A 27,332-nucleotide genomic window follows, 5' to 3' on the forward strand; every position below is an offset into this window, starting at 1 on the left:
CCAAGAGGTCATGGGGTCCCGGTCTCAGTCGTCCTGTCCCGTCCCGTTGTTTCCCCCCCCCCCCCCACCACCACCACCACCACCGAGTTTCGAATCTGAGAATGGGCCAGACAGCAGAATCTACATTGTGAATGCACCCTGGAGACAATTCTTGTTGACACTTGCATCCCACAGTTATCCCAGGTCACATTTATACTCTAGCATGAGACGGAGGATGTCCAGTTGACTAGAGATCCCCCTGAGCTCTCCCTCTGCAGCTCAGTACATCTCTCGGTCAGAAAGAGTCCCCCCATCCCCTTCTTGGGAGCTTCTGGTTTTCTAGTAAATCAAGGGAGTTTTTCATTGACTTTATTCTCTCTGTCTGCCAGGTTTAGTGACATTTCTCTGAGTACCTGCATAGGCCCACTATGTGAAAGCCTTTCTCAGTTTTCAAAGCCAGTGTGCTCTAGATAAAATGTGGTAAAGAACGCTATTTTTTCTTAGCTATGTGTTCTTAGCTATTAGAAATTAAATTGAAACTCTCCAATTAAGGATCGATGGCTTGTTCCAGTAGTATCCTTCTGGGGGATAACTTACTACCTGTGGTTTGGAGTTGGGAAGATGACTGGGTCTCACTGGATGCTGCCCGCATTGAAGGTATTTTGTCTCCTAAACATGGGTGTGCTGCATCCACCTGCTTGGCCTCAGATTTTGTTTAATCTTTTCAAAGTCCCTTTTGTTTCACCAGGACTTCTTCTCTGGGAGGCAGCCAGTACATAAAGCCCCCTCACACCTCAAGTAGTGAGTTCACATAATCTAACAACCTCCTGGTTGCATCCTGTGAGGGGAGTTACTGCCTTGTTTATAAAAGAAGTAAACATTTGCACAGTCTGAGCAAATGAATGCTCACACAGCCTGACGAAAGAAATTCCTAATTTCTTTCGATTCCTCCTTAATCTCAGGACATAGTTGCCACAGACCAAAGCTCATGAGATACGGGGCAGACTATACTGGAAGTGACAGAAAACCAGTGTCACCCACACACTGCCTGCAGAGGCTCCTGGGAGATGATCGTCACATAAAGGCCCTGGTGCCACAGTCAGCCCTCAGACTGAGGCACAAAGGTGCCATCCTCTGCACTGATAGGATTTGTGCTGGTAACATCTTTAGATTTATTTATACGTGTCCACTGTGGACAAGAAATCACTGTCTGACGAGGTGATGGTGAGTTCTCCTGAAGGCGTCAGTTACGCTCCCTTGTATGAGCAAGAAGGTTATTCATTTCCTTCTGAGATGAGACATTGTTAGAAGTGAGTGGCCCAGCCCCTTCCTCAGGTACAAAGCCCCAGCTAGTTCTCAGAATTGATTCTGAGGGCTACAGCAGCCACATTCCATCAGCCATTCTGTGTGTACCCAGGATATAATTCATGTGCGCTGGAACATCCAACATGGCCTGCAAGCCTGGACCTAACCTCCTCATAGCTACATCATTTTTTAATCAGCTGCTCGGGGAATATTTATCTAATCAACAAAGACAACTGTCGGAAGGAGAGCAGAGTTGACATTAATTAATCCGTCTGTCTTCCTGGCGCGCTGATGGAGAAAGAGTTGAAGGTAAAACCTTGTTGGCTTGAACATGCCAACAGACTAAGGAATATTTTTCTTCTGGTTATAAAGAGCTGCTTAGATGTCTCAGCCCTGGTTCAGAATCTGCGTTCTGGTTGTTTCTCATGCTGTGGTAAAATGAAGTGATTGTTTTATTTAGGAAAACAGAATAACAGAAACTTCAAAATGAAGTTCTGAGTCCCTCAGGGCGATGCAAATCCATATGAAAAGCTAGCTTCCAAGAGTAAGGTGGTGTGCAACAATCGAGACTTGTGGATGCTAAGTGATTCCAGTCATTCTCTCTTCATAGAAAGCCGTAATTTACACATTTTTCTTTCCTCTGTCTTTGAAAAGACCGAGGCTGTCTGTTAGTGATTACCACGAGTCAAGAGTAATATGCCATAGCTCGTTTGCTCAGACAGACCCCGGGTTCTTCACTCACAGGCACTTTACAAACACACTGTGATGGCGGTTATACCCGTCACTCATGTTCAGAGCATGGCGTGGGCGCGTTCTTCTACAGATCTGAACATACAGGGTGGCATCCACCTCATAGCCAACCTGGAGCCTATTGAGAGAAATGACCAAACAGCCGAATATGGGTATCAACACTCTCATCCTTCCTAGTGGTTTGATTTCCCGGGTTCCAGTGTGTGTGTGGGGGGCATCTCCTAGTCCCCAAGGATTGCCCTCTCCGTCTAGCTTAGTACTCCTAAGAAGTGCATATTTTCAAAGAAAATCAGTGGTACCATTGGCGAAGCACATGGGCACCAACGGTGTCTCTGCCCTTTTAGCTGGAGCTTTTCCAATTTTTAGTCCTTCCAGTCCTTAGAAAACAACTTGGCAGCCAGTGGACCTTGTGATCTCAACTGGATATGACATAGAATCACCCTAGAGACAGACAGACAGCTGCGCGTCCCTGTGGTGGAGTTTCTAGACACGTTAACTGAGGAAGGAAGACAATTAAGGGTGTAACCCTTACTGTGGGTAACACCCGTCCACAGACTGGGGTCCTGGGCTGAGTGCAAGGGGAAAAGGAGCTGAGCAACAGCATCCGTTTCTCTCTGCTTCCTGACGGGATATGAGGTGACCAGCTGTCTTCCCCACCATGACGGGCTGTGCCCTCCAACTGTAAGCCAAATTAACCCCTTCATTACATTGCACTTGCTGGATGTTTCCCCACAGCAACGAGAAAGGCATTCATTATTCAATACAGGGATGATACATTCAAATCTCTCCCCTAAGTACTCGGCCATCAACCTTGTTTGCTTCTTGGGCCCCCTGCTTTGGCTGTCCTGCAGCAAGCCCCTATGTGACTGAGTTGACCGTGTGTGTTTTGTTGTTGTTAGGAGGGCGACCGTGGTCCTTCGCACTCAAAGCTGTGTGTTACAAATGAACACTTAGGTTTATTTGTAAAGTGAAGTGAAAAGGGAGAGACCACACCCGGGGTGTGTATTTAGGTCCAACATTGTGTCTTCTGGGATGCCGTGTCCATGCAGGTGTCTAACATGGGAGACCTTGCTGCTGCTGCCTTGTGTCTTTAGCTACCTGCCCTAATCCAAATGAAAACCTGGGCTTAGCCCAGAAGCACAGCCATAGGGTAAAAAGTGCAACCACCTGCTTTCACCATGCTGTCTTTTATCTAGCTACACGTGAAATTCTGAGAAGTAACATTAATAGCAAAATCTAAATGTTAGCCAATGTTTAAAAAAAACATGTTCATAAAAGTTTTTGAAAACCCTCAATTTTTATTTAGAGATTATCCAAATGGGGTCTAATGTTGCATGTCTGTGGCCTGAGGCTGGATGCATGGTCAGACCCTCTGAGGAAGAATAAGTAAGGGTTACACAGAAAACATCATCTTTTGAGCATGGCAGCCTTAGGCATCACACCTCTTGCCAGGTCTGAGACCAGGGGCTGATGGGTAGTCTTTGATGGTCGGCCCACCGAATCAGGCTGAAGTACTGGGAACTCAGTGTGGTACCATGTGGCTGTTCCCCTGAAACGTTACCCAGGATCCTGATGGTAGTTCTTGTTGGAAAGCTCCTGAACAAGACAACTTAAGCAGTCAATGCCCCAGGAGACAGATGCTTCCATCAGGACCGTGGTACCAGCCAGAAAACCACCATTTGTTTACGAGGAAGAAAAAGCCGTGGCATTTTATACGTTGGAATTGATTATTTCATCAATAGGTTAATAGAAACCCAGGCTGTAAGTTCACTTCCTGGTTATACATCCTAACCGTAATGGGAGAACAGAGCATGAAAAATGCAGAGTGCAGAGCAACCAGGAAGAGGTTTCCAGGCTGAGCTTTACCCCTCCGCAGAGCTCAGCCGGGATTCTGCCTATTTATATGTAAATGTCTAGAAGGAGGTCCGCTTCCCCATGAAGCTTTGTAGTAACCACTTCTTTCTAGAACTTGTGAAATATGCCCCAAGACTCTGGGAGCATGCACTAGTGAAAAATGAAGCCCGTGCCCAGCTGTAGGAACACAGTGTAACCTGAGGGGGTGTGAGGAGCACCGATCCTTTGACTGTCCTGGAAGACTGTGAGCAGTTGGATTTCCTTCACTGCTCAGAGTTGACATCAGTACTGGCTGATACCTAAACAACCCTCCCCGGATGTGGTGTTTCCTGGTATGGACACAAGACCTTAAAGACCCAGCGATGAGCAAAACCCCTTTACCCTTCTCCCCCGACCATGAAAAGATAAATTTCAGTCCACATACAATAAGCGGAAGACTCCAGGCAGGAGCTGTAGTAGGTATTTACTGGATAGGGATTACATTTCTTCCCAAATTATTTGTTTGGTCTTCACGCTGCAAAGTGAGCCTTAAGTGTTTAATTATAGCAGCTTTAATCATTTTAAATCAATGGGCAGTGAACTCACAGCTGTCTGCTCTCATGATTACACTTTTTTCATTCTGAATATATAAGGTGTATTTCAGAACGAGCTTTGCTTCCTTGACAGCTCAGGTTTCTCACATGAATCTATATAAAGAAGCCCGATGACAGTGACCGGCAACTGAACTCACCTAGACATCTCCCAAGGTCACTCTCTGCCCATCAGAGACCCGGCGTCCACACGTCCTAGCCAGGGCCTGACACCACACTGCCTGCAATTGAGTGACTTGAACACAGCCACCAATAGAAATGGTTAACCTCTCCTGAGTCAGGGAGGCCTCCGCACCAGAGCTGACCCTTCTCCAGCACATGCTCCCCTCTGTGCTGGAAGCTTCCAGCAGGTTCTCTTCCTGGCTGTGGAGTTGAGAAGCAGATGGCCCATGGTGCCCTTCCTCAGGAGCATGGTAACTTTCACCCCTGCTAAATATTTTGCCTACTTGTCTGAGGCTTCCCAGAGCCACCTTGTCAACTCTTGTTAGGTTCTGTAACCTGTATCTGCAAGGGCTGAGGGAATCCTCAAACTGTCCTTCAAGCCTCAGGTATCTCATGTGTGCATATGTGCATGTCTGTGGTGTGTGTGTGTGTGTGTGTGTGTGTGTGTGTGTGTGTGTACGCATGTACATATGTGTGGGGTGTGTGTGAATGGGAGGTGTGTGTACCTGTAGTGTGTACACACACACACACACACACACACACATCGCTGTCCAAGGTAGTTACTAGAAGGAAGGGGCCAAATGGAATGGAGAGCATGTCTGTGTCCCTGGAGTGTCTTATCACATGTCTGTAGGGCAGCATACAGCTGTACTATATCCAGTTGGTACTCCTAACCCCAACATTCCCCTAGAAGTGACTTGGCATCTGTCCTTTGTGAGGCGTTTGAGGAGGCATCTGCTGTCAGGGAGCCCACCTGGTCCTAGGGCCCTTCTGCTTTAGGCCAGTGTTCATCTCACAAATGGGGTTGAGGAGGAGTTGACAGCGATGTTCTTGTTATAAAAGACCTGCTTCTGAAACGTGCAGGCCGACGCTGCTTGCCTCTGGACCGCAGCCCACAGCAGCCAGAAGGCCAGCATTGGCCCTGGACAAAGCAGCCCCGGCGCAGCAAAGGGCGCCTGCACACGGGCCTGGGGACATCCTTGATTTTGTGAGCACTCCCCTGGGTGCCGGCTCACCTCTACCCTCCTCACCTCTGCTGTCCTGGGGGGAGTGGAGGGCCAGTGGAGGAGCCCCTGGTCCTCCCCACCTGCCCCTGCCGCTGCCGCGCACTCAGGTGACTTCACGCGCTGCTTTGACGTTTCTTTTCTCCCTTTTTCATTTGTTTTCTTTTCCTTTTTGTCGTCTCTTTCTCCCCCTGCCCTCTCTGCTCTCGGGATGCAGCCAAACGCAAAGCATGGAAACTAAACCGTGTTGGTAGCCTGCGCAACATATACAGCAGCAGCAGCACCAACACCGAAGGTAACCGCACCCCGCCCGCCCGCCCGCCCCGGCTCCCGCCCCCGCTCCCTCCCTCTCCCCCGTGCGGACATGGAAATGCACCCGCCCGCCCGCAGCCGCATGCTCCGTGTTGTGTTTGCAGTCGGCCCTGTGGTCTTTTCATCCTTTTGTTTGTGTGTTCTATTTTACCATTCATGTTCCTTTCAGCTTACTTAAATTTTGACCTTTCCCTTCCGTCGTGGAGTAGTGATGTTTAAATTACTTTGGAAACCTATTTTCTCCTCTTTTTCCCCCCTTTCCTTTATACATGTGGGCACTCAGTGTAATATTTCCCAAGTTATTACAGTTTTTAAAAGTGTTAGTATCAGGTGTAATGATCTGTAGCCAAATACAATAGTGTGCCGTGACATTTAAGTAACAGTCTTAATTTGTTTTGTGGAAGCATTCTCCATAATGCTCTCTGCAGCTCTAATCCAGAGGCAGGCAGGCCCGGGCCATTTGCATGGGCTGCTATTGCTTGTAAATTCCGTATATTGTTTTGTTTCTAAAGGTCGTCTGGTGCCAAAGTTCACAAATTGACTTGGGTTGCTTTTTCACCGAAGACAGCCGTCATTGCTTTTGTATAATAGCAGATTGAATTCCCCCCCCCACACCTTCATTTGAACAACACAATTATAAATTGCCTTTTTTTTATGATTACAAATGTCAAGGGTCAGAATTATTTTGATACCAGGCAAGGGAGAACCAGCGCCATCCACCCAGGTATAGGAAAAGAGGCTGGCGGGTAATACACGATGCAAAGCAGGTCACAATCCAGCGAGCTTGGTATAATGGGGGGATTTCGTTTTCACTTAAGTGCAAGCCAAATGGTCAAGTAATGGCGAGCTCGTGCCCTCACACTAATTGACTTATTTGGGGATGATTATAACTGTAATATTTTTCTTAATGTCACTGTTTTCTGGGCTGTTGATTTTAGCGATTGCCAAGTAGTGGCATTAAATCTCCTGTAAATTTTAAATTGCACACTATTTCTGTAAACAAGTCCCTTCTTCACATCCCAGTCATTAACCTTTCCTGATTTATATCCCGTCCTCATTCTCTTCCCTTCACAATTACTCCTGCTTCACCACCAAAAGCCCCGCTCTTGAACAGAAATGAATGCACAAAACAAAAGCTACCCTCGCAGGGCGGCTTGTTAAAGAGCCATTTTGTAATCACAGTTTTGTTTCCACTCATGGAGAGGAGGTTATTGGTTCAGGTATAGGTATACCCTGGCCCGGCCACATCTCCCTTCAGAGCAGACAGAACAGGAATTTAGGAATCTCATCAGTTAGAATTATTCTTTCTGTTGAGCGTAAAGGGTGTCAATTCGATCCCTCACGGTTTTTTTTTTTTGGGGGGGGGTTTGTTTTGTTTTGTTTTGTTTTGTTTGTTTGTTTAGTTGGTTGTTTGGTTTGGGATATGTATCATCTCTCTGCCCTGTGTCTCTGTCAAGGGTGTCTTTCTTTTATATGGTGTGGGTTATAGCTTTATTGATGACTTCTTTCCTTAAAAACTAAAGAAAGTTGCGACGTTGGCTTTAAATGTTATTGCATATAAAACCGGGGAGCAGTGAGAAGCCATACAGTAGCTTTATATAGTCATAGCTTCGAGGCTAAACCTTCCTGCTCATCACCTGTTGAGGGCCCCCCAGAAGACATTGGTGGGCTGGATTGACACTGTGTGCATTTAAGGTGTCCCGGGAAGCCTGGCTTCTCAGTCTTCACCGCTCAGGTAACAGGGGACTTGGTACCCAAGGCAGCCAGAGCTTCAGAGCAGGAGGCCACTTAGAGGTGGCAGAGGGCAGAAGATGACTAGATGAAGTCCACTCCTGAATCCTCAGTAGCTCAACACACTTGGGGTCCCTCCAGATGAGTGAGTACCACAGGTATCCATGGGGATTAGGGTGCAGCAGCTGTGGGAATTGAGACACAGGTAGCCATGAGGCTCGGGGTACAGGCAGTGACCACACTTCCGGTTCTGCCCGATTTCCAGCAACAGTAAGCTGTTCCATGTGTGGTTACATTTATTTCAGTTGAGCAACATGGCCATTCCTCATTGGTGTGTGTATGCGTCCTGCCTCGTTCCATACAACTTTGAATAATTTGTTACAGAACTCATATAGTTCCATAAATTATCAAAATAGCTTTCTGATCCCAGGCTTTTAATATATGGTGTTATCACATGACTACTCGCTGTAAACTGACCCTTCATGAAAATGTGTGTGCTAAAGATTCTATCTTCTGTTAGATAATTTGAAAGGTACCCATCTTGAAATGTAGTGTTTCTTAAAATGCTCTACTTTATAGATTTATTCAAGGATTCCCAGAAAATACCAAAAATAAAGTTGACACCAGAGTTCAGTTCCCTAGACACAAAAATTGGGTTTATTAATTGGGACGGGGACCAACTAATAAACCCAAGTTTTGGTAGGAGCCTGAGTCTGGCTCAGAAGTTGTGGGACCCTCCCGGGGACACAGGTTGTGAGACAGACAGGCTGTGCCTGGAGCCCTGTGATCTTACTGAAGCCTTTTTCTTTGACACACATGCTTTTCTGGCCCCTGGACCACATTGTCTCATTTGATCCTCTCAGTGCCCTGCCAGGTAGGTATTGTGTTCCACACAGGAAGTCGAGGTTGTGGTGAGTTCCACAGACCATGCGCTGAGCTTCTGTCTGCTCCAGGACCTCCACTCCCAGATCCGTGTGGGAGGGGCGACGGTGGACGGGCCCCGACTGCGTGAAATGGACTATTAGAAGGACAGGCATGGATTAGAAAAGAAGCATGGTGGTTCCTTCACCCGTCAGGGTTACTGATCGACCCTTGAGAGCCAGCTGCAGTCTCATATCAGGGTCCAAGGCCTGTTAGCGGTGTGGTTCTCCAGCCAGCCTTCTTGCTAGCCCAAGCAGAAGCGGGGTAGGCGTCAGGTTGAGTTAGGTGTCACTCCACTGTTTGCCTCTGTAGCAGATGTTTCTGAGAGAGTGCCTAGGAGCCAGGAGACATTGTGTAGGAAAAACAGGCCCTCTGACAGTATCCTTCCAGGTGAGGGTGACATAGTAAATAAGGCTGCCCCTACCCCAGATGCCAGAGCCAGGTGGACTCACCAGCTGAGGGACCAGAGGAACTCTCTGGCAGCTCTTAGCCTCTTTGACGTAGAGAAGAGCTTCTGATATGGGGTATAGCAGAGGGTGGAGGGATTGGGAGCAGTGAGCTCTGCTTGGTGTGTGCCGAGCCCATCGACTCAGGAGTGGCCCAAAGTCCAGAAAGACCCTGTGGTCCTCCTCTGTCTGCAAAGGTCCATTTGTGTGGGTTTGGAATCTGTCCAGAGACAGGCAGAGGGAAACCCACAGTGGGTCTGTCACTGTGTGGCACAGGCCGCTCAAGCAAAATCTGGTCTGTGGTGTCCTGATTGCATCACTAAAATTCAACCTACAGACTCCGTGGAATGTCACTTGCCAGTATAGGGACAGATTGGCAGAAGCAAGCATGCAGTGTGTTAATGCAGCTGTCTCAGCAACTGCTCTGCTGCTTATAGAAGAAAGAGGTCATTGGGCTTGCAATTTCAGAGTGAGTCAGTCCATGACCATTATGGTGGCCGGCATGGCGCTGGAGCAGTAGCTGAGAGCTCATATCTTGAGACACAACCATGAGGCGGAAAGAAAGGCAATAAGAACTAACTGGGAATGGTGTGGGCTTTTTGAAACCTCAAATCCCACCCCCAGTGACACACCTCCTCCAGCAATGCCACACCTCCTAACCCCTCCCAAACAGTGCCACCAACTGGGGACCAACTATTCAAACATGAGCTTGTGGCGTCCATTCTCATTAACGTCACAGGAGCTACAGCGAGATTGGGAAATCCAAGCTCCGCTGTTGGCTTCATGGAGAGAAAAGGAAGCTGGCCATGCTGGGCAGCTCGGCACACCCGGACTAACAGAAGGGGCTGGTGATAGTCCCTGACAGACCTGGGCCCCCCAGCGCAGCTCACTCCCTTGTGCCTGCAGCTGGGAGCCCCAGGACCCTAAATGAGGAAGACGTGGACAGCATCCCACCGGGAAACACGCAGATATGTTTGGACATCACATCTGTCACATCCATCTTTTCCTTTAAAAAGGAGGAGATGTGAGGGGGAAGTGGACCTTTGTGCTGTGGTGGGTTTGAGCCGACATCTTAAACGGGTGGTTTCCACCATCAGACAGAATGCCTAAACTGCATGCCGACTGAATGTGGGCTTTTAAAATAGACACGCTGAAACATTTTACAAAATGTACTGCTCAAAAAATGAGCGTATAAGCCTGAGGCTGTGTATGGCATTGTCTCAACATGGCCCCATGGGGCCCAGGTTGTGGGAGACCTGGAGATTGAAACTGTGAATATTGACCATTTGTCTACAGTTCACATCAATGACAGTGGCCAGTGGCCTCTTTAGATCACAGGGATGTCCCCACAAGAAGGTGGGGACAGCATGCTCTGGTGATCCCTAGCTAGCTAGTGCTGGTGTGGCTGAAGACCAAAAAGGTGTCGCGATGATGGCTCAGTGGTTAAGAGTACATGCTGCTCTTGCGGAGGACCCAAGTCCAGGTCCCAGCACCCACACCACGCAGCTCACAGCTAACTGTACTGCCTGCTCCGGGAGAATCCCCTCTGGCCTCGTACCTGCACTCACACAGGCAGGAATCTTTCAAAAGAGGTGGGGTGGCCTGCTTCCAGGCACCCATGAAACAGGGTATAAGGGAAACCCCTCTCCACCAGGTAGATGCCCCACTGGAGAAACCCCTTGCTAATACTCATGGCGAAAGACAGAGTTAGTGTCTGTGTGTTGAGCAGAGAGGTATGGTGTGCCCTACCAAAGACCCATCCTTCTGTGGCAGGAGCTGAGGACAGGGTGCCCTCCTCCCTGACGGCCTGGGCTGTGTTATCTTTGATCATGCTCGGTGGTACCCATCTGTATACCTCTAGGCTCACTCCCCTCAGCGTCCACGTCAGCCATTCTCGACCTGAACACCCTTCTCTAGGCAACGCCAAAAGCACATGCCATTCTTGCCAAGTGTTGTCAGTCAGTGCAGCAGGAAGCAGGCTCCACCTTACGGCTGGATTGCTGGGTGGACCTCAGGTCAGGAGCCCAGGTTCCAGGAAGCCTGGGAGACATCTTCTCCCACCAGAATGGTGATTCACATGTGGCCAGTAAGAAACTGGCATAAGTGACCCTTGCAGCCCATTCATCCTTTCAACTTGGAAAACAAACCCACTCAGCTCCCTTGTTCTGGTCCCACCATGTGGAGCACAGCTTTGAGGACAAAGGCTGGGAGGCCTTGGCCTTGGCCTTGGTGAAGGCCCTCTTTCCTGTCCTCTCTATGAGGCCAGTGTCTGCAAGTGTCCAGCTCCTCCTTCTCCCCCATCCTCCTTCTCGGTATTCATCCCCATCAGGTGTCTCCTGTTAAAAACAGCCGCCACATGTTTGAACTATTTTCAGCTGTCTGTAGCCCTTTAACCCTTTGTCTGCTGGAATTCCACAAAAATAATTGATGACTGATTGGCCCATTAACCTTTAAGGGAAAAAAAGTTTGACAGCCCAGACTTGTGTAATGAGGAGGGATTCCCTGTGAAGTCGGTCTGATGGCTGAGATGCTCGCCCCTGAGGAGGCAAAATTAGCCCCCCGGGGCCTCGTCTGCATAGAAACTGGACACAATTAGTGCGATATCCGGTGTTATTAATGTCATTGGGAATAATTGGGCAGGTTGGTCTCGACAGGTTCATGGCTCTAAAATACTATTATAGTGGACCTTTCCACAGCCAACCGTTAAACACAGAAAACGGTTTAAACCCCCGGGAGCACAATCACTGTGTTGGTGAGCTGGGGACCAGGACTGCGCATAGCCTGGAGCTTCAGACTGGGGTGAGGTGGCCTTTGGGCTTCTGCTCTGGGTAGGGAGTAACTCTGTGCTTGTGTGTCTGTCTCGAACTAAGAACAAACTTCTAATGTACATGCCAGCAGTATCTTCTACAGCCTGAGTCTCTCTTTATAAGGAAGTCTGCTCCTGTGCCCGTCGTGAGTATGGGTTTGTAGCTGTGAGCGGCACTGGAGAATGAAACACCCGAACTGGCCCTTCTCACTGTTCAAGCATTTATCACTGGGGCGGGGGCGGGGGCCACGGCTGTCATCTCACCATCTCACTCCTTGGGAGGCAGAGGCGAGGCAGGAGATCATGAGTTTGAGGCCAGTCAGGGCTACAGAGTGAGACCCAGTCTCCAAAAGCCAGTAAATAAATAAAGGATGCTCAGCCCTTCCTGACCGACCAGCGTCACACCGCCAGTTGTGCGTATGGTCATTTTTTAAAGTCCGTTTGCTTAAAAAAAAAAAAAAAAAAAAAAAAAAAAAAAAGCTCTGGTATTATCAGCTGTCGTTTTATAAAGTTGCCCAGCCTTCTGGCCACTGGGGAATTGATGGGACTGTGTCACCTGGTGAGGTGTCTGAGCATTAAGAGGAAGGAGCATGTTGCCTTGCGTCATCTGCTTTCTCAGTCACGGCCACTGCCAAAGTACAAGCATGGATCCAGTCAGGAGTCTTCTGAGGTGCCGTCAGTAAGTGTTGACAGTCACCTGGCAGGCCCGGCCAGGACCCGTACATTGGTGCAAGTGACAGAAACCTTTTTTAGAGGGGAAAGGTCATAAAGACAATAAAAATATCCCACATATCCAGCTGTGGGCCGGGAGATGCAGCTGGCTGGAGAGGCATCTGGGCCCGGGCCCTGGAAGGTGTTGGGCCTCCTAGTACTTTGATTCCGGGCTGCAGTGTGCTGGCGTCACTCAGTGACCTCCACCAGAGGAGAGGGCAGGGCCACACCCTGCCCTGGATACACAGCAGGCTTAGATTTTGTGAATTAAACGTGTGAGTGTTACCTCAGGACTCAGAAAGTTTCGGATTTCAGATTGCCTTATAGCCTCACGCAGTACATTCACTCTGGGCTCTGCTGTCCTCCCCAAAACTCCTCTTTTTCAAAATGCAACCAACAGACTTCACTCAGAACCCCGATAAAAACATGAATCAGGTGAAAGGAGAGGTACAGGCTGGTGAGGCGGTCCTACAGCCTGCTTCCGGCTTTAAGAGCTGGAGGCGCGCTCCATGGAAGCCTCCAGAGAGTCACTGCTCAGTGTAACTTGTCTCAGCTCCCTTTCACTCACCCAGTCCATACCTTCCTCCCATCCAAGTGGATTCAGCATGACCGAGGTCAGGGGACGGCAGATGTGTTGAACAGTGCCAGCTGTTCCAGAGAGATGGGCTTGAGGGTAAGAAGAGCGTCGAGCCATGGCCTGACTGGGCACTCTTCCACGGGCCTGGAAGTGAGGTGCCAGAGGGAAGACGACCGCCGTGTTCATGAGGAACTGAGTATGTGTGGCTGCTTGACAGGCTGTGCCATCACGTGGGAGGTGGCACGCTGCATGGGTGGAGCAGGAAGGTCTGTCTGCAGGGTGTACATCCCACAGGAAGGTCTGTCTGCAGGGTGTACATCCCACAGAAAGGTCTGTCTGTCTGCAGGGTGTACATCCCACAGAAAGGTCTGTCTGTCTGCAGGGTGTACATCCCACAGGAAGGTCTGTCTGCAGGGTGTACATCCCACAGGAAGGTCTGTCTGCAGGGTGTACATCCCACAGGAAGGTCAGCACATTTATAGAGGGACGCTTGGAGCTTGGCGTAGAGTGAGGAACCCTTCCAAAGTCTAGATCCCGAGAGCATATGTCAGGTAGCCCTGAGGAAAGCAGAGAGGAGCCACGGGAAGAACACCTGGGAGCAGAAAGGGGGGAGGAAGGGCTGAGCGCAGAGAGGCTGCCGCGGGGAACCTGTCCATCGGACAGAAAACTGGCCGTGTGGCACAGTGGGCTCCTTTGGAGAGAGAGGGCAGGGCTCCCAGGACAGGCAGAGCCAGACTGCATCTCTGCGGCTTCATCTGAACATTACCGCTGCCCAAGCTGGAATCGGAAGGAGGCAGAAAGCTTGGTGGTTAGCTGTGTAGCACTTGACCCGGGTACCCGGCCATTTCCGTCATTTCGCGCTCTGTCCTCCACACGTGTGGGTGTGCATGTCCCTGCTAAGTAGGGTCCTTCACAGACCACCCTCTGCCTCCCCGACACCCAAGGAATGAAGGAGGTAGCTGAATGCCCCGGGACCAACCTGGACCCCACTCAAGCCAGTTTGGCTCTGTGCCTTCTAGCTCACACTGCAGCTCATGATTCAGGCCAGAAACGTGAAGAGAAATCCTCTAAGGGAGAGCCATGTACAGAGATCCATCTGCGAGGCTTATGGCTGTCATTTCTTCACTGGACGGGCAGCAAACCCCGACCAGAGGAAGCCTTACCGTACTTGAGTTTCACAGATGTACGGTGATGTGAGGCTGTGCACAACTGTCCTAACGACCAGTCCTAACTAACATCCGCCCGTGAATGACCGAGTGTCCTGTGTTCTACCCATACATTATATAGCCTGTCCCTGCCCTACCTCTCCCTTCACGAGGAGTTTCAGGTACTGAATCGGGTGCTGTCTTGAGACCTCTGTGTGTAAAGGTTGTAATGAGTAGTATCATGACATAGAAGCCCATGGATAAAGAGAACAGGTCTTTTCAAGCCCGCAGATGCCATGGCTCGGGTGGTAATTGCGGGGTGCGGTTGCAGGCCAGCCGTGGAGAACCCTGTCTGAAATTACTGTATAGTCTTTTTCTTTTTTTAATGAAAACCTCAGCTAGTTCCCATGTCCAAAGGCCTTAGAGCTTCCTCCCCAGCCACCCTCCACACGGTAGGTGGACTTGTTCTGCTTCCACACAGACAGGGGCCTCTTTTGAGTCCCATTCCCGGCTAACGCCTGCGCTCTGAACTCTTATGACTCAAGCTCCAAAATCCGAGAAGCAAAGGGATCACGAAAGAACTCGGGAGACGCACGTGCCCGGTGTTAAGCAAGCTAACGGCTTCCTTGGGCTGCCTGAGGGTCATGTTGAGCTCAGGCCACACTGTGGCCCTGCCATGAGCTCAGCCCCAAAAGGGCTGACAGGCCAGAGCCATGGCGGTAAGGTCCAGGCCTGGCCCCTCCTCGGCACCCATATCGCTGCTACAGAGCATGAGTGAAATGCAGCAGCTCTCACCCTGCAGGGGAGTCACGGGCCTTGGCAGTGTGGGAGGATGTGGACGCTTCTGTTAGCTGTCGTTTTCATTCCGTCTGGGAGAAACTAGGGGGCTTACACACAGGTGTGTTCACCTGCCCATCTTCCGGGTGGTGTTCGGACTTCGGGTTGAGGCCTGCTCATCAGTTTAAAAGTTCAGAGAGAGCCACCTAGCTTACATTCGAAGCTTAATCTTGTTACTTTCAGAACACAAAGACTCCATATAAGTGTGTCATAGCAATTGGTGATGGCACCGGCGGTGGCGGCGGTGGTGGTGGTGGTGGTGGTGGTGGCGGCGGCTGGTGGTGGTGGTGGTCTCAGAAGTCTCACATTGAAGACCAGAGCCTCCCCTTCCTGGGTGGTGTCCCAGGTCCTGGGAGTGGGACTTGATGGCATCCCCGGGATCAGAAGGAAGGGGCTGCTCCCTTATCAGTACAGTGACGGGGTAGGAATGACTTCGTTGATAAGCAAGTCTGTGGGTTACTCTTTCCCTGTGACTACACATGACCACACAGCCAGTTCCAGGCCAATGTTAGCAACTCCTCATCCAGTGAGGCATGTGAAGGGTCCAGCCTTGACTCCCGGCTGCGTTTTCCTAAGCTGTGCCTCCTGTGAGTCAGGCCCTGAGAATAAGGACTGACTGACTGCACACAGTCTCCTGCGGCCAGGCTATGCACTGCTGTGCTCATGCACAATATTTAGCTAATGATAAACTCGGTAGAAGCTGCCTGTGCCCGATCCACAGGGGAGGAAAGTGAGCCTTGAGAGCAGAACTTACCTAAGACTGAGGGGCAGGTAGTATCGCAGGGTGTGGACACAGGCCTCTCGTCCCCTTTGGAAACAGGTGTCTCTCGGTGGCCACCCATCCAGACCTGTATCCACTGAAGTCCTCCGAGTTGCCTGGAGTCACTTTGTCCAAGTCTTAGCACAATGAGAATTAAAGCTCCCGTTGACATTTACTTGGCCCTGGAAGGACACCCACCTTGGTGTTCCCAGGGTAGATCACCTGGATCCATACTCAAATGCTTACATAGTCCCGTTTCACATCTAGCAGAACTAACTCCATTTTCCTCCCGCAGATCCGAGGGCCAGCAGGAAGTTGCAAACTTATTTTTCTAAGTTGCTTGGTCTGCGCCCACACAGAGACCCTGACATCCCACGCTGTCTCTCCTTTCTCCCTGTCCCCCGAGCATTGATTGAAACCTAGTTACCGCTGCTGGCTTTTGGAAGCCGGCCTTGAGTGTTGGCGGGTGTGTGGATCAGATCTCAGCGCTCCCAGCCGGCGTGTGCCGCCAGCCCCATGCCGGTGCCGTTGGATCCGGCGGCGGCACTTGTGACAGGATGGGCTCGGGCGCTGCTGTCTCATGAAAGTGAGCTCTTCATCCCACCTCTGTGTTCCAGAGCAAGAAGAAAACTTTGAGTTTATCATTGTGTCCCTCACTGGCCAGACGTGGCACTTTGAAGCTACCACGTACGAGGAGCGAGACGCCTGGGTCCAAGCCATCGAGAGCCAGATCCTAGCCAGCCTGCAGTCCTGCGAGAGCAGCAAGAATAAGGTAAGGCCCTCAGCAGGCTGCCCCAAAATCAAGGCTGCCGATCATTAAAGGGGAAAGAAGGCCCAAGTGGAGCCCCAGGGGGGGTGGGGGGGACGACACAGGGGCGTCAGATGGCTTGTGTGGATGACAAGACCCAGGTACGCTTTGTGAGGAGAAAAAAAACTAAGTAATTGAAAAGATAAAACCACTTTGTATCTACAAACACCATGCATGTGTTGGTGTCCTGGCTCGGCCGTCTGTGTGTGGCAGGATGTCCAACATGAAGCCTTTGCTGTGACAGCCAGCGCCACGTGGGACGGGCTCGTCTCTCTCTGTGGGCGACGGAGCCTTTTGGACTCTGCCTGCTTATGCGTCCATACTTATTTTTTTTGTTGTTATTGTTTGAGGCAGAATAAATCAGAAAAAGAGACGTTGGCTTAAAAGATGCCCTATCCTGCCCTCATCAATGTCTCGCACGTCACAGGGATACAAACGAAACGCAAGGGAGATAGAGGGAGTTTGGGCGACGTGAATTTTCTGGTTTTTTTTTTTTTTAAGTCTGGTGTATGTTTCATTCAGTAATTAAAAAGAGTTCTCCAGCAGTTGTTTGGCCAGAAATAAAAGTGTGTTCACTGCATTTTCTGGGCCACTGTTCGGCGATCTTCCTTACAGTGGCTCTGTCTTTCCCAGCCGGCTTCTTTCCATTGCAGTCTTTGAACCCTCAGGTACACAGAACGCTTTGCTGACCCATTGAGATTCTTGGTGAGCATTTTGATTTTTCAAACTGTGACTGACTGGAAACCAAAGAAAGACATTGCCATCCACCTGCAGTTTCATTTATAAGCATTTAAAGAAACCTCTGCCCGTGATGTATGGCCAGCTTTGTCATTAAGAAGGGAGTCTGTTTTTCAGAGAGACAGGATGTATTATTTTATTACCCTCTTGAGCCAGGGTAAGCCAGACCACAGTCATTATTATTATTATGTAATTTGCTTCTCTCTTGGAAGACAGTTTATACCCAACTGGGAAGAACCACTGTCTTTTATTCTGAGCTCCCTGATTTCTCGGGTCATATTCCCTCCCCACCCAGCCATGTTGTCTCTCCCTTCCTCGGCCATGGGCTTGGTGACACCTGCCATCCGCAGGCTTGGAAGTCTGGTTTCAGAGCAGGTAAGAGGGCACATGCTGCTGATCAGACGAGCACGTCTCCAGGTGTTAGGGAGAAATGAGTCTCACACGTTCTGACGGAAGCCACGCCCCTTCTCCTTGATTCCAGAGGCCCTGGCTAGTGCTGGCTTCTCCCATTTCACTTCCTAGAGAGCCTCTTCCAGGTTGCTCCTCTGAATCCAGACAGTAGGGTGTCAAGGACCAGAGGCTGATGCCAGCTCACCAAAGCTGCCCTCTGTATCCATGGGCAAGCATACTTGTGGAAATGGCTTCCCCTGAGAGGAGGTTCCCTTGAGCAGCTGAAGGACATCACGCGCGCGCGCGCGCGCACACACACACACACACACCTGGGCAGCTACTGACCAGGTGTGAGAGGGTAAAATGGGACATAGTGTTCCCACCATGGCTGACTTGGGGAGGAAAATCCAGACTCCATTAGAGAGAGAAGTACCTAGTATTTCAGCTCCTGGTGGATAATCCAGAACTGACCCAGAAAGATAGAGCAACCAACCAGTGAGTCACAGAATTCTTCAGATATATGGAAAAAGAAACATGGAGATAGGTAGACCCCCCACCACCATCCACATATGAGTGTGTGACACCTCCAGATGCCAATTCAAGTTGTTAATGTTCTCTGATTCCTAAAGGAAATAAAAACACGGTAGGGCTGGGGAGATGGCTCAGCAGCTAAGAGCACTGGCAGCTCTTCCAGAGGACCCGGGTTCAATTCCAGGCACCCACATGGCAGCTCACAACTGTCTGTAAATCCAGTTACAGGGGATCTGACACCCTCACACCAATGCACATAATAAAGTAAAATAAATTATTTTTAAAAAAAACCCATCACACTAGTACATAATGCCAATTAAACAATAGCAATAAATAAATGATAACTTACTATTAAGTAGCAAGCAATAAATTGTTTCACATCTATCTAACACAAGATACCTCAATTTGTGAAGAATTTGTACACAAAATAATTTATTCTAAGTTCTGAAACTGAGCAGCTTTTGCTTTAACTGTAACATCAAATGCATATTGAATATGCATATTCTTTCCCGTTCTGCCCCTTTGCTTCCGGGATGTCATCCTTACTGCGTAGTCAGGGATGTGTGTAGTGATTTATAGGAAGCATGCCTGTTACAGCACTGTCCAGGGTCGAGGCTGCCTGGAGCAGTCCAGTACATAGCCAAGGCACCTGCTGTACACTCACTCACTGGACTCGTGTGCATGTACGTAAATGATGATGGTTGAGGCTCTGGGGACAAGTGGTGGACAGATAGTAATTACTAGGCAGGAGAGGCAAGCTGCAAGGCCATGCATACCTGCCCATCCGCCTTTCCTGCAGGGCCTGTGTGCACAGATACAGATAGAAAAACCAGCCAGAGCATCTCTGACTGATCGAATCCTGGCATATAAATGCTCGTGTCTTTGCCCATGTTTTCTAACATTGCCGCACTAGGTGGACCTTTAAAAAAAAATCTCTCCTGAAGACTGTAAAGTATGCTTAAAAATGAATACCCCTACCTCACTCCAATGAGTGACTTCGATTTTGTAGCAAGTGAGTGATCGTCACGTGGGGGAGAGAGAGAGACTGTCCTGGCCGTGATGTGTGGAATGGTTGGGAGTTTTCTGATGAAGAACCAGGAGATGGCTCTATGTATGTTGATGGAGGCCTGACCCTTGGCTGATACGCAGATTCTTTTTCTCTCACTCTTTAATCTTCATACCAAGTAGCTATATGCCCATGAAGGTGTACCGGCCAGCGACATTCTCTGGGTAGCAGTCTCTGGTTCATTCACAAATGGTAGAGGTCTGAGCACCTGGCTCATTTCAGGGAGAGTCCCTCTCAGTGAGTAATCGTGACATACGACCTTTTGCTCTCCCTCACAAACTTCCCTAAGACATCCGAAAAGCAGTAAGTGTTTGGAAATTGCATACCACTGCACCTGTGCGTAATCTCTTTGGTTTTTCTCTGACACCATTAGAAGATTGTGGATTTCTCCTGTCTGCTCACATCTTGTATTTTCTGTCTTCCTTTGTGCCTAGTCCCGACTCACCAGCCAGAGCGAGGCCATGGCACTGCAGTCCATCCGGAACATGAGAGGGAACTCCCACTGTGTGGACTGTGACGCCCAAAGTAAGTACACGGTGCCCCCAGATCTTGGTCGGCTCTGGCACTGAGGGCTTGATATATTTGAATTTGGGTTTTGTTTGTACATAGAGTCCTGCACATAGCCGTCTGGTGCTTTAAGTGTGCCTTTTATACACTGGACTACTGTGTGCGTTTCTTAAGCCTTGGGCATTGCAATGAGTGAAGGACTGAAATTGTAATGACTGCATCCCTTGGAGTTACCCCCGCATGTCACACTTTCTGACTTGTAAAAGGTAATATTCCCTTTGAGAGTGAAGTTCCCTTCCTATATCCTGGGGACACAAAGCCTTGCCTTATGTCTGCCCCCTCAGAAGCTATATTGAGGAACCTTTGCCCGTTCATGTTGTTAGGTAGGGTCTTGAAGGTGGAAACCCCACCCACCAGGGCACACGGTCTACAGCCTTGGGAAGGAGCACAAGGGACCTAGGTCTTTGAGATCATCTACTTCAAAGCAAGCTTCCCGCCAGAGTTGGCTTGTCAGAAGGGCTCTGAGGAAGAGTTGGGGGTGCGGGGGGGAGAAAGTGGTGTCACTGGAGGCTGCAGCCTCACAGAGACCTCCCTGGGTGAGCCAGGAAAATGAGTGGCATCTCAGGCCGGAAAGGATGGAGACGATGGAGATACGTGGGTGCCGATGGAGGATGGTGAGGTCCTTATGCATTTGTAGGGTGTGAACTGTCCGAGTCTCACAGCAGAGACTGTGCTGTTTTATGGAAGGCACTGCCTGTCTGCACCAGCTCACTCTGTGAGAAGACAGCAGACTGAGTCAGAGCAGGTGGAATGTGAGCTTCACCTCAGACACGGAAGCACTGGCCTAGGGTTGCTGCGGACAAAGGGGAAGAGCTGAGCTCCCCCCAAGGGCCCTGGCCAGCAGGTTGTCCATGCGGCCTGACTGACCATAGCCCAGCGGGAGCCCGTCCTCAGGGCAGGAAGGGCAAGCTCTTCCACAGACTCCTTTGGGCATTGCTTTAAAGTCTCTCTCTTTGTTTGAATTTTTTAATTTTACTTTCAAAATGTGAGATGGAGAGAAAAGAACATTATTTGAAGTGTTTTTTTATCCAAAACTTTCCTTAAACCAGACTTTTTTTTTTTTAAGCATAAAACCTGAGGCATATTTAAAAAAAAAAAATTCCAGAGATTGATGTCTGTAATTGTTTCCAGCATGCAACTAGAGATTCCTCAAAAAGAAACCAATCTGTGGCTTCACGGGAATCTGTGGCATGTGGCAAATTGGAGGTCACAGGTCCTTTCTGAGAAGAGACGGGCTTATGCATGCTAAGGATGGTCAGGAAGGGGAGGCTGTGGGACCGCCTGGAGACAAAGCCACGTGAGTGGATGGGACAGAGATGGTAAAAGCAGAGTTGGGAGCTTCAGAAAAGAAGGTTTGAAGGCCGTTCACCAAGTATGCTGTATCCAGTCCACGCATGTGTTGTCGTTTTGAGTTCTAAAGAGTGATAGTTGGTATTGTCATGGGCCCATGGACAGGACAGGACAAGGAAGGAAGAGTCTGGGCCTACAGAAGGAAGAGTCTGGGCCTACAGCAGTTTGTCCAGGTTACTGAGGTAGCAAGCAGTACTGCGCAGTTCAGCCCACACCCTCCGCCAGCCTATTACTTCCTCAGAGGCCTTAAGATGCTTGGGGCACCCAATGTGAACTGTGTGAGCAAGCAGGGAGGAATTTGAAGTGTAAATGCCCAGTGTAAATGCCAGCAATGAGATCCACATAGCCCACCCTGGCAGTGAGATGTGAGCCTGTTCACGGGGTGTCGGGGCAGTGTGTCTAAGCCTGTGACGGCTGTGTGCCTTTGACCGCATCAGTTCCCCTTAGGAAGGATCCCAGTGGGAAGGAAGGAGGTCTCTGCAGGAAAGGAGCAGACACCAGCTTTAAAGATGTCCCTCTCCAGGACTCTGTGGACCGAAATCAGGGCCACCCCACATCTAGAGGCTGGGAAGAAGTACTGGTGACACATGTCAGTGGTGTAACAGACATGGTGCCTCCTGGTAAAGCCCCTGCTAGAGAGTCTCCCTGGCCCGCCATTTCATGTGGGGTTTAAGGCCACAATTACTGCAGATCTCCAAGTATCTCCTCCGTTTTGTACACTTGACCTGTCTCATAGGTTCCAAAGAGGGCCATGGGCCCCCTTGGCTGTCGGCTGCTTGTCTATAAAGAGAGATTCTGGTCCAGTGAATTTGGAAAAGTCAGTGGTATCCACCTCTCAGGGAAAGGCCCATCACTATCTGAGAATTTTGCCCTAGAGTGAACTTGCAACCTGGCTCAGCCTAGCTTTCAAGAACCCACTGACAGTGGAAACCTCTGTTGGGGGTACCACTTGCCAGCCACCAGCAACATGTCCAGAAAAGGACCTAGGGAATCCCAGAGCTTGGAGACACACGCACGTGCGTGGATACACACACACACACACACACACACACACACACACACACACACACACACACACACACACACACACCAATATGCCGGCCCGTCCAGGACTAAGCTGAGAGGCAGCCCAGCCTCTGGCTCCTTGTCCACGAAGCTCCGTCATTGTCAGTGCGGCCCGTACAATCCGGCTAGAGCCCTGTCGGTTCCCAGGAGATCTTGTCTCACCCACCAGCCTTGCCTTCTACCGTCCTCCAGTCCCTTAGATGTGGGCTCTGCTCCGGTGGGGCTCCTCTGTATGCACCCAGCTACAGTGTGTTGTCACAGCCTCGAATGCCCATAGCCACGAGGAAGAGCGGGCACACAAAGCTCTGTCCAAAGCAGAGACAAGGCTCTTGATATCCCCTTACTACATTGGGGGTGGGGGTGGGGAGAGATGGCCAAGTGAGCTGTCCTGGGGAAGGTAATTCTAGCTGAGACCAAAGAGAGAGCAACATGCCAGGCGGAGCTGGAAGTGAGTGTCGTGTACAGGTGGATGAAGGCAGCGAGGGTCTCACATGAGACAGGGAAAAGGGGGTGGGGCTCAGCTCCGATCCTGTCAGGTCAGGTTAGACTTGATCCCAGTGGCAGGTGGTAGCCACAGCAGGTTTTGAGTCGCTGTGTTACATGATTGGGCCTGCTACATTTCATGGCTGCTGTTGGGAGGTGGCCTGCAGGGGTCAGGATATGAACATACAGATGTGAGCTGTGATAGTCCCACCAAGGACAAGAGTGGGGGCTCCGTTCAAGAAGGCTTGAATTGGAGAGAGCATCTCTGGGGGTGGTGTTAGAAGGAAGGTCGACTCCCCAGGTCCTGGGAGAGCATTGGTGTCGTTGGGAGAGGTAGAAAGAAGCTTGACAGAAGAAACCATCATGGGGCAAGCTGATGTCAGGCGGGTCTGTACAGAATTTTTCAGCTGGTAAGCGAGGAAGAGGTAAGAGCTGTTGACAGTTGTTAGAGTTTGGGTTCTCACAAAAGCCAAGGTCAAGCTGGCTTTGCCAGGAAGAGAGAATGGTGTCAGAAGAGAGGAGATTACAGGAGCCAAGGTGTGGGCCAATTTGAGGGGGAAATGCCGGGGATAAGACTAAAACTAGGGAGAAAATCCCAAAGAGACATTTAACTCCAACTGCATCAGAGTTCAGCATCAGGAAATGGGCAGTGGGCAAGAGACCAACAGTAGACTGAAGGGTTGTAACCATGGAGGTGGCCGGCAGCTATGACAGCCCTGTCTCGGTGGCCAGAGCTGATGGGGACAGCAGAGCAGAAGCCCAGCTCTGAGGGATTGCAGACACCAGGCGAGAGCCTTGCTGAGAAGTGTTTGCAAGCTCTTCACCACTGCGTCCAGCGGCCTGCGTCCGTGATGCCTTCCACGCTGTTCCCACTCATTGCTTTTCTCGTTTCTGTGACCACAGGCACCTGACAAGAGGCAGCTGTAGGAAGGGGGGCTCGTTTTGACTTCAGTTTGAGGAGCTGAGTCTGTAGTGTGATGGGTATGGGGAATCCTCTGCTGGCCCAGCTCTTTGGTCCCATCTCCATGGACCAGGATGCCCAGACAGCACAGGAAATGGGGCTCAGCCCCAAACCTCAAGGCTCCTCCCACTAGAGATCCACTTCCTCCACCTAGACCCTACCTGTGGAAGGTTTCACACCCACCAAAGACGGCTCCCCCTGCTGGAGACCAAGTGTTCAAACATGGGAGCCTGCGGGGGAGCATCTCACATCCAAACCACAACACACGTGTCTTCTGCTGCCTGTAACTTAATCCTTTCTCGTCTTCACACAGTCTGTATGGTTCTGTATCCTGTTCTCTTTGCTTCTGTTGGAGACCTAGGTTTCCCCTTCCCCATCAGAACGTCTCTGAGATCACAGGCCTCCTCTGGGGTATGAAACAGCCCCCTCCTTGAGTTGTACTGATGTTAAGTAAGTGGCTTGCTGACATTTGCTTAGTTACCATGCAGCCATCCATGGTCATTTGCCCTGTAGAGAGCCCAGGAAGTCTCCCCAGGGGTCAGATCAGTTTTTGCTGACTCTTCTGGTAGACTTGAATAAATGCCAATTCTACCTGTGTGAGTTTAGCCTCTCTTCCTGGTACCAGTGAGAGCCGGTGATCATCAAGGTCAGCCTGTCCTTGCAAAACATCCAGAGATTGTAAGCTCAAAGCCAGCCCTGGGCCCAAGTTCCAGATCATCTGATGATATCATCACACATCACCACACAATGACAGATCTGTCCCAGCGCCCCCACCCCCCCATCCCCAGCCATTCTCTACACAAGCCCACCATCCCACAGAACTGTATCCTTGTCCTATCAACCCAGCCTGAAACATACACTCCTCAAGTCACGGTTGAGGGAACTGAGTCCTGATAGAACTGTATTACCTGCCCACTCACCTGCCAGTGGCCAATGAAACCCTGTGAATCGCTGCAATGGGTACCCTTGCATGACCATACCTTCTCACAGGAATGTGCCTCTTCCGTCTTTGAAATTTGTTAACACAACCAAGCTGGGCTAACAGACGCAGAACGGGGTTATGAGGGCCAGTGAAGCCTCCAGGCATGACCTGGGCCTTGGTGGCACCCAGATGCCTTGTCTCTGCTTCTTACTCCATCATCAGAGGTCCATAGTGGACATCTCAACACACATGACTTTTTTTTTTTTTTTTCTAATGTGCACCAGTCCCGAACAATGCTGCTAAAGTATCAGAAGAGGTATCTCTGTCCAAATGAACACCAGTTCTGGGAAACTGGATTTGCCACAGCTGCAAGCAACATACCATGTTTTCCCTGACACCAGGAACAGCTCCGAGTCATGTGACGGTGGGGGACGGACTGCCTGGTCAGATGTCCCTGAGAGTTCGGGAACATTGAGAATGAATGGTGGCGGTCTGATTGGAATTTGCTCCTGTTTCTCTTCCTGTAGACCCTAACTGGGCCAGTTTGAACTTGGGAGCCCTCATGTGCATCGAGTGCTCAGGGATCCACCGGAATCTTGGCACCCACCTCTCTCGGGTCCGATCTCTAGATCTTGATGACTGGCCCATGGAGCTGATCAAGGTGATGTCGTCCATCGGGAATGAGTTGGCCAACAGCGTGTGGGAAGAGAGCAGCCAGGGACGGACAAAACCCTCTTTGGACTCCACAAGGTAGGAATGCGCAGGTGCTCCACCAGCAGCTACACAACTGGGGATGACCTCAGGGGCAGCTGCAGTGGTTGCCTTGGCAACCAATAGGCATGCCGATTAGCCTAGAGTAGATGCATCCGTATTTGAAATTGGTCTGGAGCAGATTGGATGATTCAAACTCCTTAATTTTTTATGTTTATTTTTAGGCCTTGGGGATTCCTCTCCCCTCTTGGAAATGTATTAGGCTTCTAATCTTATGAATATATTACTTTAATTAATATATTTCTAATAGGCACAAGCTGTGCTAACACTAATTATAAATTTTTGATTCTTTGGTTTTGTATTCTTTCGTACACCCTTGGTAAGCATCTTGTGGGTAACCAACCCCCTCACCTGCTCCTGCCAACAAGTGAGTTTATAATGAAGAAAATGTATTTTATTTTCTAAAATATACTTCTAACACATTTAATTAAGTACAGTTAAGCATAATGTATGGTGACTCCTCATTAATGCTAATTGTTATCCAGGATAAAAACGCATTTATTTTGAGGCCATTTAGTTTCTCATTTTTCATTTACAGCGATTATAAACCATTTTTGAGGATATGCATACATATTTAATCCTCCCAAGAGGTGGCTGAAAGTCCATTTTCAAAGTCCTATTTCATAGTAGCAGAGGGGTCAGCTCATCTCTGGTTGGTCTAACCAAGAACATCTGAAAAGGTACTGGGTGCTCTGTGTTCCCACTGTCGCGCCCCCGCCTCCGGCTTGAGGCCTGCTTCTGCCATGCTTCTCAGGGTAACCGGAGGAAAAGGAATTTGTCCTGCTGAGCATCGGAAGTTTGTTTGTTCGCTGCTGAGATACAGTGAGAGCCGAGTGGCTATAAACCAGTGGTTAGGCCGCACGTCCAGGTTCCTAGCCAGTGATCTCCTGAGACCTGCCGCTGGGTTCATTTCACTAACACTGCAAAATGGATGCGTGGTGCCCCCTCTGGTGCACATCAGAAGTGACGCTGCCGTACCATAATCCTGTTTGTGTATGGCTGGCAGGAAGGCAGGGCCAGCAAGGTGATAAGGTGTGCTTGTTACAATCACGGAGGTTTGCTGGGACAGGTCCTCATTTTATGAGTCAGTCTGTGTAATACAGTTAGTGATATTCTCACAAACAAGATACGCTGCCCTTCGAGAAGCTGTTATCTTTCACTCACATGGAAGTCGGCTGGGCTATTCACTCAATCCTAAAACATTAATTTGCTTTGTAGTATTGTGGGTTTTTTTTCCCATAGTGTAGTTAAATTTCGATCTGAAAATGAAAAGATGATGGGAAGTTAAATTGTTTAATGTATGAAGAAAAACATTGAAATGCGTTAGAAAAAATGAATTCTATGCACCTGACCATTTAGGTTTAAAAGTAACCTATAGACTGTGTTTAACGGTGTGCCTTAGGAACATCTGCTATTCCTTTAGAGTGTCGAACACTCGGAAGCTGATCTGTGGTTGTCCTCATGTACCCGGCAGTGGTGGCTGCTGGTGGGCAGTGTTCGGTTCTGGCCGCTGCGTGCCCCGTGCTGTGGCGCTGTGGCTTTCTGCTCTGCCCAGCACTGCGCATGTCGCCGTCTACGCTAGAGAAGGTGGGAGGAGTCGTCCCCTCACAAGTAGGATGACTGCAGTTGAACCTGTCACCTTGGGTCACACTGGATATTCTCAAGAGCCTTCCTGAGTCAGTAATCCTTTCCAGGGCTGTAATGATGTGGCATGATGGCCGTGGCAGCTCCTGACTTTGGAATTTCTGTATTTTCAGATAGGCATGAGATCTGGAGGCTTATTTGTGTCT

The 27,332-nt window shown here is 49.8% G+C and overlaps 1 protein-coding gene across 8 annotated transcripts in view; it reads left to right on the forward strand.

Annotated features, from left to right (window-relative positions):
* Agap1 (ArfGAP with GTPase domain, ankyrin repeat and PH domain 1) overlaps positions 1-27,332 on the forward strand; it is a 461,561-nt gene that overhangs the window by 376,362 nt on the left and 57,867 nt on the right. For 5 of the 8 annotated variants that reach the window (XM_028880390.2, XM_028880391.2, XM_028880385.2 and 2 more), the window contains 4 exons: positions 5,862-5,939; positions 16,508-16,662; positions 19,858-19,948; positions 25,299-25,521. In XM_028880390.2, the coding sequence (XP_028736223.1) occupies positions 5,862-5,939; positions 16,508-16,662; positions 19,858-19,948; positions 25,299-25,521 (547 nt within the window). The remainder of the gene's footprint in view (positions 1-5,861; positions 5,940-16,507; positions 16,663-19,857; positions 19,949-25,298; positions 25,522-27,332) is intronic. The other 3 variants (XM_028880392.2, XM_028880393.2, XM_028880387.2) reach the window with 1 other exon arrangement.

Source organism: Peromyscus leucopus, chromosome 13, assembly GCF_004664715.2.
Source record: "Peromyscus leucopus breed LL Stock chromosome 13, UCI_PerLeu_2.1, whole genome shotgun sequence".
In the NCBI taxonomy this organism is placed as follows: Eukaryota; Metazoa; Chordata; class Mammalia; order Rodentia; family Cricetidae; genus Peromyscus; species Peromyscus leucopus.